The 17976-nt window shown below is 42.3% G+C and overlaps 1 protein-coding gene across 5 annotated transcripts in view; it reads left to right on the top strand.

Moving 5' to 3' along the window:
* FYN (FYN proto-oncogene, Src family tyrosine kinase) overlaps positions 1 to 12174 on the top strand; it is a 141937-nt gene extending 129763 nt beyond the window's left edge. For 3 of the 5 annotated variants that reach the window (XM_069851727.1, XM_069851726.1, XM_069851730.1), the window contains 2 exons: positions 1990 to 2121; positions 9200 to 12173. In XM_069851727.1, the coding sequence (XP_069707828.1) occupies positions 1990 to 2121; positions 9200 to 9408 (341 nt within the window). In that variant the 3' untranslated portion in view covers positions 9409 to 12173. Of the gene's footprint in view, positions 1 to 1989; positions 2122 to 9199 lie in introns of all 5 variants that reach the window. The other 2 variants (XM_069851728.1, XM_069851729.1) reach the window with 2 other exon arrangements.
* Positions 12175 to 17976: the final 5802 nt, after the last annotated feature.

Raw genomic sequence — 17976 nt, 5'->3', positions numbered from 1 at the left:
AACACAGCTAGTTGAAGAAAAAAATATTTGTTGGGTACAACATGTGCAACACACAAACAAGCAAACCCTCATGCTTGGCTGTCTCACATACCACCAGCCAATGTCCAAACCTTCAGGCTGGTGGCCAGCTTGGAGCTATTCGTTCAGCTGGTGTGGGGTGTGTGTTCTCCTTCGTATGAGAGAGCAGATGGACATCAGCCCTCGTGTTCATGGCCTGCCTGCATAAGCCCATCTGAGTCCATGATGGGAACTGGCCACCAGATATATGCAGCTTGCAGGTTTTCCAGGGATCGGAGAGGGGTGTATAGCCCCAAGTTCTGTCAGTGGCTGCGGGAGCCAGTTTGCCAAGCCCACATGGCTGCTGGTGCTGCTTAAGCAGAGCCAGCTTCTGGGGCAGAAGCTCAAGTGATGGCAGGACAGCTGCTGCAGAGGAATCAGACATCATGGCCAAGGCATTCTTTAAGAGAAGATGAAATTCTGAAAATCTGGAGTATTGCAAACTAAGACTGGTCCCATGAAGAAGTGTAAGTTAAGGAGATTGAGCGCAAGCCCATGCACCTAAATTTTAGTTCCTGCCTGCATATCAACTAACAAAAAAGCAGAACAGGCAGACCTTTTTGAAAGTGAAAAGTCATCCAAAAATCCTCTGGCACCTTTGCAAATATAATAACTGATGTGTTGATGCTTGACTAGACTTAAGTTCCTGACTTTAGGCATTTGAAACTTTTTCCTTGCATCTTTTGAGTTGGCAGGACTTACTTGAGCAACTGCAATTTTCCCTAAAAAATATATTTGTTTCTAAGTAATAATCTCTCTTAGGATCACTTACATGTAGAGGAGGAAAAATTTTAACACACCTGGTATTTTACCAAGTAAGGAGATGAGAATTACCATGTTTACTTTGTACTCTGAGTCAAGTCAGATTGCAGCAATAGCAGGAGATAGGAGGCATCGAGCACTGGATGTAATGGCAGAACAGTACCAGCAGGGAACTGTAAACAGTGCTATAACTTCACTCCCTGAGAATGATTTGTCCATGTTGTTACGCTTTCCACACTCCTCTTGAAAGCTAAGGGAATTTTATGAGAGGGTAGTGAGAAGTCAAAGTCAGTCTGTTTCCAAATTCAAGAGTGTTTTTCACTAGGGATCAGCAATAAGCGATGCAACTCTTTTGCCTGTATGTTAATACAAGGCACCAGGGAAATGTCTGCATATTTTTTGTGTGTACTATGAGTTAATTATTACCACAAGACTTTTCTTTAAAGTCATACTGAAAATATTTTCCCTAAGAAAACAGTAAATGATTGGAAAAGCAAATAAATCAGTGTTTAAGGGCTTGTTATCTTACCATCCTTACCACAGCTGGCTCTTGCAAGCTCTAATGATGGATGAGCACATTAGAACTGCACGTATTTAAGGCACTACAGGCTTCTCAGTGCCAGGAGCTTAAAGTACGCTGTCAAGTTATAAATCACAGGCCAAGTTGCGCCTTGACATCATTGTACTCCAAGCAACTCAAATGGCAGGATTAAGTCCTAGCATGTTTCTAATGAAATATTAGGTTTGTTTTTAATTTATGTTTTTACCATGTTTGTTTGGTTTGCATTTTGCTCAGCTTTAGTGGGGAAGCTGGGATGTACGTTTGCAACAAATTGCACTTCTGTTCATAGGTACTAACTGCGCTTTACTTACAATTATCACAGGGAAATGTTAATTTAAAATATTCTAGGAGAAATAATGTCTATTATATTTGGCTTATTGTTTTTTTAAACTTTTTTTTCATTCATAGAACTTCAAATCTGCTAAGTCTTTCCTTCTCCCCTATATGTTCCACACATCTGTCCTCTGACCGTGCTCCATGGAGCTGCTTGTTAATACTTGCCTGCAGCTCTGTCTGCCTGCATGTGTTGCAGAACACAACAGTCACCTGTGAACTGGTACTTTGATTCTGTCTCTATTCAGATTAAGATGCATTTATTCTTTTGTTAGGTGCAAAGTTTCCCATTAAATGGACTGCGCCAGAAGCAGCATTGTATGGAAGGTTCACAATAAAGTCGGATGTGTGGTCTTTTGGGATCCTATTGACAGAGCTGGTAACAAAAGGGAGAGTGCCATACCCAGGTAAGAAAACAGTCTGAACCCTGCTTCACCTGGGGAAAGGAATGGGAATGAGCCAAGCCACATGCTTAAATTGGAACGTTTATTTATTTTCACTGGTCTCAAAGGAGGCCAGTTGTCATGTGTAGCTCTGTGGAGGCTCAAAAAGCTCTGAAAGCTGCTGTGTGATGGTCATGATAAAAATTACAAGAGGACAGAAAATTCAACATAACAATTTCTAATTTTTTTAATTATACTCTATTCAATTAATATACTTTATAGCCAAATGATGAAAGTAATGTAAAATTACCATACTGTGGAGCAAATAGCTCTCTGTAGGATTGTGTTCACTTTAAAATGCCAACAGTTATACTCCCAGTGTGGGATTGCTCCATTTATTCTGTCAGTCTGATTCTCTGCAAAGTTTGATAACTGTCTGAATGTCTTATTGCCAAATCTCTTTTTTATAAACTCTTGGATTTCAGTCCTTGCTTTTGAGATGGATGGAAAGGAAAGAAACTAATTCCATAACGTGCAGGCCGGAGCTCATGGCAGGGTCACAGCGGGGCCAGATTCTCCGCATGGGGGAACCGGAGGCCCCACGGCTCTTTGTTGAAACCTTGCCAAGTATCCAATGGATTAAGATTTGTAGGAGAGGTGATTGGATCTGGCTATGCAGAAAGAGCTTTTCATTCTGTTGGTCCTCCTAAAGATTGTAGGCATTTAGGTAGAGAGTATAGGTGTGAGGAGAAAACAGTGCATTACATGGAAAATAATTTTATCCTTTCATTTTCTTATCAGCGCAGATACTAATAAAAGGGCATCCAACTATATCTTTATTATTTCTATTAAAAAAAAAATATCTCTAAATACTCACCAGTATGGCTATGTGCAGTGCAGCTGATTTAATGGAAAGTGCCCTAAAGCAGTTTCGGTTTTCCAATCTGTGCCATAAACAACCAGTCAGATCCATACATAATACTAGTGGAGAAGCAGCAAGGTGGAATTCTGTTTGTTTTGTGGTATCACATGGCAATTCAGAAGGCTGAACCCAGCAAAACTAAACTCACAGAGTTTTACCAGGAATTTCAACTTTGCTAGTTCCTAGCAGCCGGTAGCTGATATTTGGGAAGAGAATATGGGGACTGGAAGTCTTCTCATGATCAGCAGTGAATTTTGGCATGGTTAACAGGGAACAGTTTAGCAAAACTGTGACTGTGACCACAGAATGAGGTAGCAGAAAGTGAGATGATGTGATTCTGTGGAATGGATGAGTCTCTCCACCCAGTACTTCCCCATGTGGTTAAAGAAAAGCGTGTGTTGCCACCACACACATGTTAACTTACAAGTTTGTAAGTGAACACAGAGTTGGCCATGGTAGCAGAGGGTGTCTGTGCTTCCCGTGTTCCTTTTCCTCCGTGAAGGAGAAAGAGGCCACTGGATGTGCATTTAAGTGCTTACAATATAGAACTTCTTGTAGGACACATGAAATCCCAGGCATAGTCTGTGTCCTGAAAATGTGAACAGTTTTATGATGTGGCAGCACATCAAAGACGACTAGCAGTGTCTCTCCTCTTTCAGCGCCATCCTCCCCCTTCACCCCTTACTACAAATAGCCCTCATACACTGCAAGTCCTTCCGACTCACTCTCCCCCACCCACACGTAGAAGATATCAAGTAGCTGGAAGCAACTTTTTGTGTGTTACATATCACAGAGTCAACAATCTTCTAGATGGTCAAATACCACCTCAGTCACCAACTGCCCAAGCTCGACGCTAAGGCCCTTCCTTCCCACTGGGTCTCCCACCGTGTTTAGCCAGGAGGCCTTAGCCATTCTCTTGATCTCCTTCACTCCCCTCTCTGTAAGTTTTACCAAAGGGCAGCCTCTATTTTAAATCTGAATTTCCAAAGCCTGTGGAGGTTTCGGTTCAGTCTCATTCCCCAGACCCTAAGTGGGAAAGCTTTTATAAGTCAAGGCAACAATGTAGGGGAACTGAGGTCTTCTCCAAAGTGTCTGTCTTTGCATGTAGGTTGAAAAGAGGGCTTGGACTTCCCAACATGACAAAGACCTCCTGAGCTCCTCAGGAAAGACTTTTTTCTCCTGATACAGAAAGGATCACCCACTTCATGCTGGGGAGAGGAAGGACCTCCTGGGAAGATAAAGCTTCATGAATTCAGGTCTCTGTCTGAGGCAGGGATTAGGGTTCAGATGCACCTACAGGGCTTTTTCTGCCATCATGACATGGCTTGCCAAGGAGGAGAAGATCAGAGTTCAGCCACTCCAAGAAGCAAGACTTAGCTCGCCTCACCCAAGTAGACAACCTGTAAGTGAGAGAATGGAGTTCGTAGGCACTGCCAGCCACTTGGGCACCCAAGGGTTGTGAATTTTCAAGCACTGAAAATGGTCAGCCTTGAAACAAAGAGAGTCATGGATATGTCACTCTATTTTAATAGCCAGTTTCTGAAAAAGTTGTGGGCATGTTGTCCAGATATTTCTGCTTACAGCAGGCCAGGGGGAGCAGGGAGAGGCCCTCAGACAAAGGGATTGCTTTCTTGCTTAACAAGATCATAGTGCCTGAGGAGGTTATTTATAGCATAAACCCCAGTCCTGTGGTGGTAACCATGCCCACAGGGCACAGTACCTCATGGCTTGGAGAATCAGGCATTGTTTTAAGCTTGTATAGAAGGAGGAAAGAGCACAGAGAAGGACAGAAGAGGGAAGGCAGTATATAGGAAGAAACAGAATGTGCAGAGTAGGACTTGGTATTCATTGTCCCCCAGATTTCAACCAGTTCCTGTCCCAATGCCCTTTTTGGAAGAGAGGCTGAAGCACTGGCAGGACATGTGAGCGATAAAGATTTTTCTGTCGAAGATGATGATCAGGCGAGAGTTCATAATCAAGCCTTGCCCCAGACCCTACACCTCCCACAAACAAGACTATTTCCCAGGTGTCCTCATCTTCATCCTTCAACCAAATCTGTTTCTCTGTCAATGGATGTAATGGACCTCTGTGATAACTAATTCATTAGTGCTTTTCCAAGCTTTCCCTAATGCTTTCCCATTCTTTTCACGACATAGCGGATCAAAATAAGAAACTTTCACAGTCTTTCTGGGCATTGAAGTTTTCTTTCCACTATTACAGTGGGGAAATAAAAACTAGATATGGGCAGAAGAGGAGCCGAGTTTAAAAAATAGCCTGCTTAGTTGACCTTTTTCAGTGTCTGTTTCTTTTCCCTTTCACAAATTCCCCTTGGATCTTAGGTTTGTTTTTTTTTAAATAGCGTTCAAGAATAAGAGGCTGCATTTCTCTAGCAGTAGTCAGAAAAATTTGGGGTTTTCAGTATATTGCCTTTTGGATAGTCAAAAATCTCAGCTGCACTAAACAAGCACCTCTGAACTTGCCCCTTCTGCTTTCTGCTGCACTTGTCAAATGAAGAGTATTTACATTTTATGTCTAGCATGACAGCCACCATGATGCTATCTCAAGCTCCTCCAGGGGAGGTTCAGGCTGGACATTAGGAAAAATTTTTCACGGAAAGGGTCATTGGGTACTGGCAGAGGCTGCCCAGGGAGGTGGTTGAGTCACCTTCCCTAGAGGTGTTTAAGGGACGGGTGGATGAGGGGCATGGTTTAGTGATTGATGGGAATGGTTGGACTCGATGATCCAGTGGGTCTTTTCCAACCTAGTGATTCTATGATTTTATGATCTACATTGCTGCCTTTGGCCAGGCAGGTCTTTGAGTTTGAGCACCAAGCAGCTCTGCAGCCCCTGGGGAGCTGTGGTCAGCCTCCTCATCCAAAGGGGAAGCTGGACCACAAGTGCTAGAGAGCGCATGGTACCTGCCCAAGGCTGGGGCTGAGTACGCATCAGTGACCTGGCATATGTGTGTGTGCTGTCATCATGGATGGTAGATAAGGAGTTGAGAGAGATGTGTACTCAACACATAGCACAGATAGGCTCAAGTAGGTTTCTTTGTAAGCAGGAAAGCTACATTCAGAAATGCTATAGCTCAAAGTTGCAAATGGTAACTTATTTTAAAAAAACAAAACCAAAACAAACAAAAGACCCCAACAGATATTGATAGGCTAGCTTTGTGTGTGTTTTGAGGATGAGGGGTTGTTGGGGGTTTTCAGACCTTGATTTCTAAATGAAGTAGCATGACTTCCAGATTTTCAAAACTTTTTACTACTTTTGCACAGAAACTAGATTCATATAGTACTTTGAAGCATTATGCTTCAAAGGTTGTCTTCCTTCAGGATCAGATTTCTTGTTCCCTTCAGTGCACTATCATGCTTGTGTTTGCAATAATCTTCCTGAGTAAGTCAGATATTCCATTCCTGCACCCTCACCTCTGTCTTTTTCTTTAGGCTGTTCATTGAAGTTAGGAATTCTGCTTCTAGATAAACTGAGTAAGACCCAAAAATCAGCCTGTCTCCGTTGTACCTCTTTCTTTTGAGACCATGGTCTGAGTGCCAATGTGATCCAGCCCCTCTGGAGGACTACGATTTTGCCTTCTCAACTGTATTAGAGAAGGGCAAACATGTCCATGTCTGAGGAACCATTAAAATCCTTGGACCTCACGTTGCCCAGAGTAATCTATATAGCTTATTAGCTTTGGATGTTGGGGTGCTGCAAAGTTACAGCAATGTTCCTGTCTTCTGGAAGAGCAGCTTTGCCCACATCCATGCTATTTGCACATCTGCTGTGCTCCATCTAATCAAGCTCCTCAGGGCACTCCAGAGCACTTTGCAGTGTTTTCCTTAGCCACAACTGGAAACTACATCCTCTTTTATGTCACACTAACTCTTACTACTGCAGCTTTTCTGAGAAAATTCAAGCAGCATTGGGTTTCTGTCCCCAGTCCATTTGGGCAGTTAATTTTTACTGTATTGAGCCATATCCTGTGGCGTCTTAAGACTATTGTTGGTTTCGCTAATAAAGCTGGATAGTGGGAGGTTATTTCATTTTTGCTCTTCTCAGGGAATAAAAAGCTAGTGGAAAAACCATCTTTTGGAAGTGGGATGTTTCCTTCTTAGTTCAAATGATAGTTCCAGAAGCATCATGAGCACAAACTGATTTTCAGGCAGGTGAAATAGCTGCAGTCTACAGAAGAATATTGCTGAGTAGTTTATTCCACAGATTTAAGGATTTTAAGATAAACTTTTAAGGGGTCTAGAAGTGTATTGCACACAGAATTTCAGTTATTATTTACTATAAGAGTTTAAACTCTCGGGTATTCATTAGGATAGAGGAGTTGTAGACTGCTCAAATATTCTCTTTGTGGTGTTAGAAATGCAGATACAGCAGGCTCCTGCTAACAAAAGAGAAACACTAAGACTTGTTGAATAGGATAAGATAAAGCAAATCTAGATAATAGATTTGTAAACATAAATAGATCTCTTAGGAGATAAAAAGTACATCTGAAATGTTGTTATTCTTATAAGTCTGATGAACAATCCAGTAGATTTTGAAAATAAAATTTATTTGAAACCCCTCTTTTAAATTAGCAACACACATCAAAACCCATAGAGTTTCTTTGGCAAATCCTAGGTGCTGCAGCCCTTACTAGATGTATGAATTCCAGTAGGGAACATGAGGATTACTTAATTCAGTTTCACATCTGAGTTTTAGTGGGAGGGGAAAGGAGAAAGGAAAAGGGCATTTTCCTGGACTATGCTGTGATGAGAAAACCTGGCTTGACTAACTTTCCAGGGACAAAACAATGACTATGATCTCAGACAGCATGTCTCTTTTATGCTCTTTTTTTTCTGTTTTTGTTTTTGGCTTTGTTTCTTTTTAAAAAAAGGGGGATGTGAAGAGCTGCTTGTGTTTTTCCTCCCCCCCGCCTCTCTCTCTCCTCAGGGTTTTTCTTCCAGCATACAGTTTGTTATCAAGTTTCAGGGCGTGCTTTGCAGCACTGAGTAATGCACTAGATAAAAAACCAAACATTCGATATCTTAGAATAACAAATAAGTTGGGAAGGAGCTTTTCTGCTGCTGTTGTTTCCATCCGTGTTATACTTAAAGGAATACTACCAAAATAAAAACAAATAATGCAGTTTGTTTGTGGGTTAGGTATCTACAATAGATGAGTTACTGATAACGCTTATTTTCAAAGCCTGTAATATGTAAGGGAAGCAAAGCACAGCAGAAGTTCTTGCCCAAAAACATGAGGTGATTCAGCTGATTCAAAGACAAGGATATGAAAAAAAGGTGCAGATTTTCGTTCAAAATACAAATTAAAAAAAAACAAATATTGAGAACACAACATAAGCAAAATGCCCATTTTTTTTTCTTGTAGCATATTGAAACCAGTAAGACCAGAAGGTTTGGGTTGATGCTGCCTTTGGGTTGGTGATGACTAACAGGCCACTAGCGTTGTTTTGTAATTTTATAAAATAGTAGAATGTCTTTGAAAATGTTCTTTTTGAATAATGAGGAACACAGTAACATTTGTTCAGTGTGTGGCAAGCCTTTCTGGTTTGTTGTGAGCCTGTGTGACCCAACAACTTCAATTTGGAGTCAATAATATAGGAGAACCGTAACTCTATGCAGAGTCTGATGTCTGCAGAGGACCTTTATTTCTCTGTTTTCTTCATTCTATGGAGTCTTAACTGTGAACCACTTTATGTGCCATACAAAGTATTTGCTCCTTCTCGTAAACATCTAACACCAAAAATACAGTGGGTGGATGCAGGTGATAAACACAGGAAAACAGTGCTAAGGTGTTGGTCTGCAGGTTAGAAAGTACTGTAAATCAGTAATCTAACCTTTCTTTTTGCAATTATCATGCTTGTATTTCATGTGATAGGCTACTGGTTTTGGAGAGGGATCATGCCATATCCTGCCCATTGAGAGTAAGCCAAGAGGGTAACCATGGAAGCAGCATTTTACTCATCACTGGATCCTAAAAGCTGCTGAGAAGGAAAATAATCCAGGTTGCCTTGCAGTAGATGGGGAGCTGAAACAGGATGCTGGGGTGGTTTCATTTTGCTTATCTGAACCAAAATAATTTTGTATGATCAAGAAAACTTTATGTGTTGTCGATAAAGTCATAGGTTAACATTCCATTTAACAGTGTGGATTTGTCTGCCCTTTACAGGCATGAATAACCGTGAAGTCTTGGAGCAAGTTGAACGTGGTTATCGGATGCCGTGTCCTCAGGACTGTCCCATCTCCTTGCACGAGCTTATGATCCACTGCTGGAAAAAAGACCCAGAGGAGCGTCCAACTTTTGAATATTTGCAGGGTTTCCTTGAAGACTACTTCACTGCAACAGAACCCCAGTACCAGCCCGGTGACAACCTGTAAATCCCTGGCCTCCAGACACTGTCATGAATTACCAGGTGTTTCTCAGCCCTGTCCCACCTGCCCTTCAGCTTCCAACTTCGTGATTGGCTTCTCCAGAGTGCAGCATCTTCCAGCAACGCCGTGCGCAGGAGAAGCTGAAGCTGGGAACTTAAGCAGCTCTTGCCTATGACCACTTGTCCTAATAATCTGAATGTCCTGGATGAAAAGGAGAAAAACACTTGTTTTTTCTTAATCAAAGACTCCAAAACTGCATTGTATTGATGTTATGTAAACTGCAAAACCTCTGTTCATTGTAAATAGTAACTCAGTGCCAATAACTGATCCTAGTGCTTTCCTTTTTTTAAAATGCAAAACCTATGTGATTTTAACTAGTCTTCTCCTGATTCAACTAAAAGTATTATTTTCCAGAAGTGGCCTCTTTGTCTAAAACATTTTTTTTCATGTTTTAACAAATAAAAAAAAAAAAATCAGGACAGGTGTTTGGTTTTTTGCTTTTTTATATATAAAATATATATAATATATATACATACCTGTACATACAGTATATGGGTGCTATTGCAGAGGAAGCTCATTTGGAAATTAATGAATCCTGCTGCAGCAGTACCCAGAAAGCGATAATTTTACTGCAGACATGAAAACACTGGTGGGATTCTGAAAGCCAGTGATCTAATTTTTGGCTTTTGCCAAGCATGATTTTTTTAAATTGGATTGCACTTTTTGTTTATGATTATGTACCTGTAGATGGTTGTAACTTTGCTCTTTCAGGAACCATGTGCTGTATTTACAGTAATGTTTCCAATGTTTGACAAGTGTGTGATGATTTGTTCTTGAAATTAAAATGAACATATTTAAAACTAGAAAACTCCACCATCACCGTTTGAACTGGAAAATTGAAACTGCGAGGACTTCTTGTATCAAAACATGTATACTGAAATGTTTTGGAAGGATTATTAAACTGTAACCACATTTGGATGGTCTTAAAATCATAGCATTTTAGCCATGTCCACCTGCTAAACTGTTGGTCACGCAACTAGGATTTTTCTGTTTTATGTGTAACATTTTTCTGTTGTAAAATAAGTGTGTTATATGTCCTGTACTGCTAATGAAATTACTTTCTCTGTGTCTGCAAGTTCTCCAGTGGAATTACTATGCACTTCTTTACATTTCATGGGGGATGCACAGAACAAAGTATTACCTTTTCAGTTGTCTGTACCAGCCTTGAATTAATTACGTTTAACCAAAAAAAAAAAATTCCTTTCTATTGAGTTTTTAATACTGAGTTGCAAATTTTAAAGTCTTAATTACATTTTGTTATGGTTTTTTTGCAAGTTTACATTTTAAAACTGTTTAACTTTCTTAATTTAGTAATTAAAAAAAAGAGCATTTTACATTTGGATAGTTGTTTTTTTGTTTAAACTGTGGAGATGAGATAAAAACTTTTCAAGAAGGGGTGTCATGCCATTTGGGGCATTATATTTCATAGGAGTATGCAGACCAGTCACCTATGGGACATCATTTTCCAAATTATGAAGTCAATATGTTTTTAAACAGCTGGAGTTCAACTGTAGGGAAGATGGTTGAATGTGTAGCTACTCTCTCATTTCTCTGTTCTATGAGCAGTTTATTCTTTGATAGTTCTGTTGCATTTAACGTGAATACTTCTATGAGTGTTGCAGGAAAAGATTTCCTATGCCTTGTATTGCTGTTACTGCTTCAACATGTTGCAACCAAGTAAGACTTCCTGACAGCTGAAGCTTTTTTTAAATTATTTAATACTTAGCTTGTGAATTCATATTCTGAATATTCAAACGTTTTCTAAAGAAAACCTTTTTCCATTCCTGAAAACTAAACCAATAATGAATTGAGATTCAGAGAACAAATTATCATCATTGTATTAATCGTTTCTATACAAAACATTGACTGAAAATGCTCTTGCAAAGGAAGGTTCCACACTTAGCCTTTCTTGAAGTGTGAATTTATATGGCAGTGTTGCTTGTTACCAGATTTCCATGCTAAATTGGTTAACATTTTACATGTAGAGTCTATAAGTAATGTTATGTACTGATATATTCAATGTTGCTGTACCTGTAGCTGTGGAGCACTGAAGAGGCCATCATTCTTGTTGGACTTTTCTTTTCCTCTTAGTACTTAACAAGTGAGTTGTGGTCCTCTTTCTCCCACAGCTACCCCCCTGCCTTAAAACATCATCCACTGAACTGAGGACTCCATAGTAACTCAGCAGCTGACAAAGCCAAAATGTCACATACTAAGCCCAGTGCTCGGGGTGGCAAAGCGGGGCCATCCTGCCACGTTCCTTAGCAGCATTTGCTATGCCTCAAACTTAAGTACAATTCCCATCTGTCACGCAGGATGAGCCTAAAACATTAGTTTTGCCTATATTTCTCATTAGAAGTAAGACTCAGATGGGGCGTTGTTGGGGTTTTATGGCCTTTATTTCTGATTCTTGGGTTTGTTGTTTCTTGTACCACATTCAGTCTACGAGTATCATGTTGGTCTCTGCCACATCTTTGCCTGCACCTGGCTTGTGTGCAGGCCGGTACCACTGTTGAGTGGCAAATACACACCATTCCTCATCGGTAGTTCTTCTGCTTCTTTTTCTTAATGTTGGGAGTTTTGTTGTTTGGGTTTTTTAATCTCTCAAATAAAAACATTAGCGAAAATTTAAACAGGATTGTTAGCATTTTTGCAATAACTTAATAAAAGCCTTTTCTTAAGCACTGTGTATACACCACAAATACCTGTGTGGCGACTGTGAAAGTTAAATTATCAGATTAAAAATCTGTTCCCTCCAATTATTTTTTTTTATATAATGTAAGGCTAAATAAATCCTATCTAGGTAAAAACAATTGGACTAATGCTTCCCCCACCAGCCTGTCTGACTCCCAACCGACCCGTGAAGTAGCAGCTAAGTTCAAGAAAAGGTGATCTACCAGCAGCTGAAAGCACTACATGGGGTGGCCCAAGCATCTTCAGGCCAACGTTAATACAAAGCCAGTCCCAGGAAAAATGACAGGTGGAAATGCAACATTGCTGTGAAAGGGGCATTAGTACGATTAATGCCTGTCAACATATGTCAACGGAAGGAAATTACTTGAAACTTATTGGGTCTTTAAAAAGGTCCAAAGTTTGTCAAAGGCACTAGTGGGATATTAGTTTGCTGCTGCAAACAGTGTTCGACTTAGTTGTGTGTGACTCCAATTTTGATTTAATTACCACTGTAGGAAAGCAAAACAAATATAAAATAGAAAAGTTATTAACAGCTCAAATTACAAGAATAATCATAAAAAGAAAATCTGCTTTCAGTGGGAGTGCCTCTCCTGCAGCCACTAGACTGGAAAGGACTACCTGCAGACCTAGAAGGCAGATTGCTAAATGTATTTGACCTTGCCATACAACTTCAAGGTGAGTGGGAAGTTGCTCAAATTTATTTTAATATCCACCATCCTTTCCTCAAATGCTGCAATAAAAAATGCGGCACACTAATGAATGCTGCCATGTGGTACTTGAGGGGTTTAAGGGCCTCGCATGAGGCTGAGCTGAAGCAGGCAAGAGCTATTAGGAGATATACAGTAGCTCCTCTCCTAATGTGTAGACAATATCCATTCATCAAAGAAGGCTTTTCCTGTCTAATGGGAAATTACCACCAGCAGCGCAGACAAAAGGATATTTATTTTCTCCAATCATGTCAGTTTGAGAGCCTGTCTGTCTTTCAAGAATAATTGAAGTCTTGTTTGTAGCTCAGAAATCTCGTTGTGTTCTGCAGTCTTGGTAAGCAGTGATTATAATTTCCTGTGATTCATACACAGGGAAGTTTTATCAGTGAGGGGGCTCCTGTCAATTGTGCCAGCATTCCCTGCCATCTTAACTGAAGAAGGGGGCACTTCGGTTTTGGATTTTCCTGCACAGAACAAACCAGAAGCTGTGTCCTTTCAGCAAAAAAAGGGAAAGAGGCCCTCGTCAGGATGCTGCTGGCGTAGGTTATCAGTCATTCCTTCCCAGTACTTCTGAATTCGTCAGGAGAACTTTGGACATCTAAAACCAGGTTACTGGGATGTTGAATGTTAGGGGGTAAATGCTGGCTTCCTTTTCAGCCTATGAGATATTTTCTGTTGACTTTTATTATAGCCAACGTTCTTGTGTGTGTGTGTGTCTGTGTGTGTATCTACATCACAAAATGCAATTCACGCACAAAACCATCTCTGCCTACACAAGCACCAATCCATCTCCTTGTATTCCTCCCCTGAAGCTGAACGCTTAACATAAATATAAGATCAGGATGCGAGTATATTAGAGGACAGAGTGATGTTAACAACAAAAGAGCTGCTTCTTTTTTTCCCCTGTTTTTAAGATTTTTCTGGCTCCCACTACTTGATCCGTTACAATCCCTGTTCACAGGCCAGGTGAGGGATGGTAGCAGCAAGGCACAGCTCAGCGATGCTGTGTGTTTCTGGCTACCGCAGAGAACAACCTGCAGCTGATTTTAAAGCCGAGGAGGGAGAACATTTCTTCTGAGGGCTTGCCTGCAGTTTGGGGCCTGCAGTGCGAGTATGCAGGAGGGCCAAAAGCAAAGAGGGGTCTCCTAGGAAAAGCAGGTCAGTAACTGGTAGGCTGCATGTCATGTTGTGTTAGAGGGAGATCTAAAGGTTTTGCAGCACTAGCTGTGCTCGCAGTGCTTGTGTTTCGCCGTGGCCAGGCATTTTAGATGATCAGATCAGATCAGATGAGAGCGGGCTGGTGAGCATGAACTGCGGTTTCAGTTACCAAGTGTAAATACCTTCCCTGTTAGGGGTGGGAGTAAATATGTATTCAAGATGGGCAAAAAGATCACAGAACTGTGACTTGAAAGGCAAGTTGCATCTGCCTGGCCAGGCCAGACGGGAGAATGACTGCTCGGCTCATTGTTGGGAATAACTCAGCATTAGGCTCTGTGAATAGCTAAAAGGGCAAAGAGCAAAGAAATGAGATAATCTCCTTCCTCTGTGTCTGGGCTAGAGCTTGCCAAGGGCTCTGGTTTGCTTTTTTTGTGCATCAGCATTTGTTGCCAAGATCCTGCACCCAGAGCTTTGTGAAGCTTGCTCAGCTCCTTACTGTCGCAGCTACGCACAAAATCCTTGAGCCTATAATGGATGATTTTCATCTGGAAAAAGAAAAAAGGAAGCAGAGAGGCTTTCTGACCGTGTTGTAGCTTTGCTTGTCGATGCTGGGGCTCACCCTCCTGCCAGAGGCCTGTCCAAAAGCCCTGGCATCCCCTGTGCTGGATTCACTGCCACAGTCCAGGCTCTGGGCTGCCTTCCAGCCCTGCTGTGCTGCTGGATTTCCCTAGCTAGCAGTTGCCGCTTGTACAGGAAGGGTTCCTGGTGTCCTAGCACAGCCCTCCTGGCACCGCGCAGTGCCACGGCCAGCCCTGCCAGCCACCGGCTGCAGCTCAGGCGTGACCGTGTGTAGCTGCGACTGGGTCTTCGGTGACTTGGTGGGGGCTGTGTTGATGTCCCCAAGCCCCGGCGAAAACAGAGAAGCAAATGCTAACTCCTGCTCTCCTGAAAAAACAGCAGCAAAAAGCCAAATCAGGAACCACTTTGCATCTTAAAGACAGAGGGCGAGGCATGTTTGATCATATGAGAGCTCAAGTGTTCCCTCAAATTCCCATGCCTCCCAAAGGCAGTGCAGTCGCCAGCCGAGCTTTGTATATGACCTCATATACATCCAGTGTATAAAACACATACCACAGAGTGAACATTTGCATATGTTACATGTCTTTTGTTCCACTTGGGTGGCCTTCTCTTTCCCTTCCCCCCTACCTCTCACTCCATTACTCGCCCACACAGCTCCTCTCACGTTATTCTAGACGTGTCGTTTCTGAAGGACTACACAACCCAGCCCTGTGGAGAGTGGAGGCTCTGTTAATTGTCAAATGTTGAGTGGGTAATCATCAATGGATGACTAATTAGAAGCAAGGGGGGGATAAAATAGGTATTATTTAGATTCTGCTCTTAATTAAGAGGATGCATGATGCTGTGGGGAAAATCTAAACAAATGGCAGGAGGGGTTTTGTCATTATGCAAGGTTTAATTAGAAGCATTGCACAAGGTAACATCCAGGTACTGCTTTCTTTTCTTTCAGGTCTCTCTCCAGGGTGTAACTGAAAAATACCAAAGCAGGAGCCTTAAAAATAAATAAGTGGAAAATATTTTTGTGGGCATGTGTCTAGTAATCTAAACAGCAAGACATGGAAGAAAGCCCCAGTTTCCCTCGCAGTGCAAAAGCAGCAAGGAGCAAGCTGAATGCAGAGAACCAGAGCGAGAGCGTCATGTGCCTTACGCTGAGGCAGATAGGATTAAATGCTCATTGCAATGTCTTCAGGTTAATTCATAGCACTGATGTTAAAAGTGGGACAACGTGACAGTGCCTTATTTTAACACTTAATCATCTGAAAGCAAAAGCATTTATGATTTAGTTCTCTTAATATAAAGATGTGGTAGGAATTACAAGAAGCAGCACCCAATATTGACATTACCCTCCTAATAAAAAAAAAGAATTATTATAACTCCCAAAGGACTGGGAACAACTTTTCATAAAAAAAAAAAAAACAAAACCAAAACTCCATGTTAGTTGCATTGCCAATGAAAAAACTCATCCTGCACTAGAATATTAATTCGTACTTTCTATGATGGGCCCAATATGACACGTTGCATTCTGCTGGTAAATAATGTGCAGGTGACATACTGACTTTAAAGAGTTCAGAGTTTGATCTGGCTTTCAGTGAAGTCATTTCGAAGACTTCAGAAATATAAAACAGGTCTTCAGAATGCAATGAGGATGGCCTCAATTTTGGGGACAGAGGAGTCTTTTGAAATGCTGAAATAAACTTGGATATCTGTTCTACGAGTTTCCTAATCCACAAGTGAGTTAATTGATAGCAGTTTCTACAACTTTGTGGGAGGGTGCTTAGGTGTGGGCTGGACCTCATCTCTGCTTGGAAACCCACTCGGCAGACAGTGCTGTTAACACGGTTAGCAGAGAGTTGTCTTTCAGGATTATTTTTTTTCTCTTTCTCAGGCTGCTAAGAAAGCATGTAAAGCTGAAGTTAGAGGGACTGCTCCAAGTACCTCCTGTTTTCTAGCATTTGGCCAGTTAAAGAAGGGACAGACACTGGTCCTTTGGCCATGATTGCAGACAACATTCACTCTGTAGGTGTGATTTCTGGACCTGCAAGTGCTCACACAAGGGGACACAAAAACCACTTCAAATGAAGATGTATATGCGTGGTCAGGTTGGAAATGACCCCACAAAACTGAATGTTGAATAAGATAGCTTTAAATCCCAGGGGCATTTCTAGGTGGCCAAGTAAAATATATATGAAGCTACTGAAGAAAGCACAGCAAAGTGAGATGGTGAAAGGGCTGGAGCATCTAATATATGAGGAAAGGCTGAGAGAGCTGGAACGGCTCAGCCTTAAGAAGAGAAGACTCGGGGGAATCATGCCAATATATATTATTAACTTGAGGGTGGATGCAAGGAGGATGGAGCCAGGGTCTTTTCAGTGATGCCCAGTGACAGGACCAGTGGCGACGGGTACAAACTGAAACACAGGAGGAGCACTTTGAACATCAGGAAATGTTGTTTTTTTAACTGTGAGGGTGAGCCAGTACTGGCACAGGTCAAAACAAGGCTGGTCATGGGCTTCGCTGGTCGTGGTCCTTCAGTTGGGAGGGTGGACCAGGTGACCTCCAGAGGTTCCTTCCAGCCTCAACCATCCTGCAGTTGTGTGTGGGATTCTGTGTGAAAATTAACAGCCTGAGGCTTTGCGACTCCTCTGTCCAGCCCTGTCCTGGATGCTTCAAACACGTCACCCCTCAGGCACCCCACCAGAACGGGCCCCTGCCCAGGCTCTGCTGGGGCAGTGGTGTGGGTCACAGCCACAGCCTCCCTCCTCTGGCCAGCTGGTAGCCCTCAAAGGGGAGGCAGGTGGCCACTGTTGTTTGCTGGGTGTTGCAGCCCTGCATCCAGGGTGTGACCAGTGGAGACCAGAAGACTGTCCACAACCTTTGTGGGCAAGGGAGGCCACTCCACTGTGTGAAAGGAGAGGTGTTTGGCTGCACAGCAGAGGCCCTTTGAAACAAAACCCACAAATACAAGTATTCGTGATGAAGGGTCCCTGTAGGAGCCTCTGCCCGCGAAATCCCCATGCCCAGCCACTCCTGAGGAGCTGTTTGATGCACTACAAACACTACACAAGTCTTCTGCATAATCATAGAATCAAAGGATCACTAGGTTGGAAAAGACCTCTTTGATCATCAAGTCCACGCCCCAGGAAGGTCCGGCACTCCTCAGAGCAGCTCTCCCTCCCAGCTCCCATCCTGCTTATGTTCATCAACGCCCTGATTTTTACTCCTGTGTGGCCTCAGGCCCCTGACCTCCCATCCCCACCGGGGTGCACAGGCTGCAGCTGGGCCACGGCTGCTCCTAGGTGGGAGGCCAGCAGGCCAGGCAGCTGTCAAAATCGGGTTTGGCGTGACTTGAGGGTCACGCAGCCCTGCTGAAAATGCT

The sequence above is a fragment of the Phaenicophaeus curvirostris genome, chromosome 2 (genome assembly GCF_032191515.1).
Source record: "Phaenicophaeus curvirostris isolate KB17595 chromosome 2, BPBGC_Pcur_1.0, whole genome shotgun sequence".
In the NCBI taxonomy this organism is placed as follows: domain Eukaryota; kingdom Metazoa; phylum Chordata; class Aves; order Cuculiformes; family Cuculidae; genus Phaenicophaeus; species Phaenicophaeus curvirostris.
Note: the sequence above shows the minus strand (reverse complement) of the source record. Positions and strands in the feature narration are given on the sequence as shown.